A 2,709-nucleotide genomic window follows, 5' to 3' on the forward strand; every position below is an offset into this window, starting at 1 on the left:
GATGGTCCGCTTGTCCACAAGCTGGTCTGCCAAACGCCCTCGCCTCCGCTGGCTCGCTGTCCAGGCCTGGAGGACCCAGACGGAGCCGAGTTGGGCGTTGCTGGTCATTCTCTGTTCTCCTGAACGGCACTTCCTCTTTGGTTCCCCACTTCCTTCTGTCGTCTCCGAGCTACCCTACACCCCCTCTGCTCTCTGTACTTATTTTTCACTCTCTTTCTTGCACCCCAGCCTCTCCTATCCTGCCAACTACAAGTTTGGCGAGGGCTTGGTTCCGCTGTCCCGCCCTCGCCTGCTCCTGCGGGCAGAGACTTGAGACCGAGGAAGGGAAGTAGTGGGAAGAGGACGCGTAGGCCTCAGATCCTCAGCAGGAGGTGTAGCGTCCCAGTACCGCCTCAAATAAACCAGCCCCTCCTCAGCGCCCCCGCCTTCCCTGCCCCTGCCACTCTCCGCAGCTGTGGGCTTCCTCTCTTTCTGGCTGGCTTCCCTCCCTTCTCTCTGGAACCTGGCCGGGCCTGCAGGGAGTGTGTGAGAGGGAACCACGAACAAAACAGACAAAACGATGTCCAGGGAGGGCCTGCCAGAGACGCCTGGCATTCTAAGCTGGGTTGGTGTTCCAGGCAGTGCCCCCTCTTGCTCTCTGCCAGGCCCAGGCTCAGTCTGGGGCTGTTGCCCAAGTCCCTGCCCCCTAAAAGAAGGAGAGGGCTTGCTCCCTCAGCAGAAGTCTTTTCTTTTTCATTCTCCGGTTTTGAAACCAGATCTTGACCTGCTGATCACTAAGATTCAAACGGTCCGAGAGTTCCCTTCGGCGCTGGCGTGTGATGAACTCATTCACCAGAAACTCTCCCTCCAGCTCCGCCAGTTGCAACTTCGAATAGGGCTTGCGCTTCTTCCGTGAACGACTGTGGACCGGGTACCAGGGCGCGCCTGGGTGGAGATGAACCACATAGTTGGCCAGAAGACCACGGGGTGACCAGCCCAGTGCCCTTGGCCTTTTCCCAGACCCTTCTGCCTTGGGCACATGTCCTACACGAGGTGGGTCCTCTCCCTTCTCATCTCTGCCAGGCATCCTGTAGCCTCTTCCACCCAGATCCCCATCTCCACCAGCTGCCTCATCTTCATCACTTTTTTCCCTTTCACCCCTTCCCTGTGCCTCCTCAAGCCTACCCTCCTGCAGCAGTGTTCCTGGCCCTTCTATGTTCCTAGCCCCAAATCTCTACCCTCTTTCCTTCTCCACTTCCTGGCCTAGTCTCTCACACCCTCCAGAACTGTGTGCCTGAGCAGTTAGAACAGAAATGGGCAAGAGGCTAAGAGTAAATCGTGTCCACTGGCATTTCTTAAAAGAAAAAATGGAGATAATGGGGGACATGGAAGGCGGAGGGAGAGTGGACTGGGAGAACGGGAACCAGGCTGTCCCACTCCCACCCATCCCCAGGCCTGAGGAGATCCTAGTAAGGATCCCCCTTCTCCCGAGCTCCCTACCCCCTCCAGCCGCAGGCAGGCGGTAAAAGGGAATCTCCCCGGTTCTTTTATGAGGACATTTACATGTTTATAGGGCTCCGCCACCCCCCAACACTTCTTTTTTAAAGAAGCTCTTCTTCAGCACACATTCTGTAACCTTAGGCGGCGATAGTTCAGTCCCACCCTGCCCGCCTTGTGAGATGTCCCGTCCTGAGCGCCCCTCACGAGTGGGCTGGGATCCTTACCGCTGGCCGAGAGCCCGCCGCCGGGATTCAACGGCGACACCAAACTGCCGGGGTCGCCGGCACCAGCGCCTTTGTTGCCCTCGTTGAGCAGGGACGAACTGGAGTCGGATTCCAGCGACTGGCAAGAGGGCGGGTCGTGCGGGGGTCCCGCGCCGCCGTCGCCGCCGCCGCCCCCCGCCGGGTAGTCGTACTTGAAGCCGAGCGCAGGCGGCCCCGACGGCTCGAGCGGCAGCAGTGCCGCCCCAGGCCCGGCCCCCGGGCCCGGGTCGCGCCCGCGCTCCTCACGCTTCAGGCCCCCGCCGCCGCCCTCGGCGCAGGGCTCGCGGTAGTAACTCTTGCTGTCCTCCACTCGCGCCAGCTCGCAGGTGCGGCCGAACGGCGGGTTGAGCGACACTGGGCTGCCGAGATAGGGCTGCGGGTAGCCATTGCACGGCTCTGCGGACGGCCAGGACAGCGAGCACACATTGTCGCGGCGCGGATAGGACAGCGAAGGCAGCCCGGGCAGCTGCGCTCCGGATGCACGGAAGTTGGGGAAGTAGAAGGTGTCTCCCGTATGGATGTTCACCAGCGGCCCCACAAACCCGGGATTCAGGAGATTATGCTCGCCCATTTCCGCGGGGCCCGACCGGCAGCTTCTACTTTATTGCTATCTGACATTAAACATAGTTAAACCTGCACCAACCACCCATTGGCCGCGCAGCTCACGTGGGCGCGGCCGCCAGGGGGAGGAGTGGGGACATCGGATCCCCCCCCCCACTCCCCACCCCGCCGCCAACTCCGACTCCCCCTGTCCCCGATCCCGGTTGGGGAGGAGGACCACGGGAGGGGGCAAGTTTATTCGCTGGATTCTGGTTTTTAAAATATCGTATAAAACCTAAGGCAAGAGGGAGGCAGTTGTCCAACACCTGGCAAGAGAAGAGGAAAAACGCCGCACATACATACCCCTGCAAGCTACACTCCCCTCCAGATGTATTACCTTGTCGCCAACAGCTGGCCAAGCTCAGAC

At 60.5% G+C, this 2,709-nt stretch overlaps 1 protein-coding gene across 1 annotated transcript; it reads right to left on the bottom strand.

Annotated features, from left to right (window-relative positions):
- Nucleotides 1–647: 647 nt before the first annotated feature.
- HOXC12 (homeobox C12) lies at nucleotides 648–2,374 on the bottom strand. Its single transcript, XM_004373957.2, has 2 exons — nucleotides 1,704–2,374; nucleotides 648–924 (listed from the first exon to the last, which is right to left on the bottom strand). The coding sequence occupies exons 1-2, from the start codon at nucleotides 2,311–2,313 to the stop codon at nucleotides 686–688; spliced, it is 849 nt and encodes a 282-aa protein (XP_004374014.1). The 5' UTR covers nucleotides 2,314–2,374; the 3' UTR covers nucleotides 648–685.
- Nucleotides 2,375–2,709: the final 335 nt, after the last annotated feature.

This window comes from Trichechus manatus, unplaced genomic scaffold (assembly GCF_000243295.1).
Source record: "Trichechus manatus latirostris isolate Lorelei unplaced genomic scaffold, TriManLat1.0 scaffold00027, whole genome shotgun sequence".
Classification (NCBI taxonomy): Eukaryota; Metazoa; Chordata; class Mammalia; order Sirenia; family Trichechidae; genus Trichechus; species Trichechus manatus.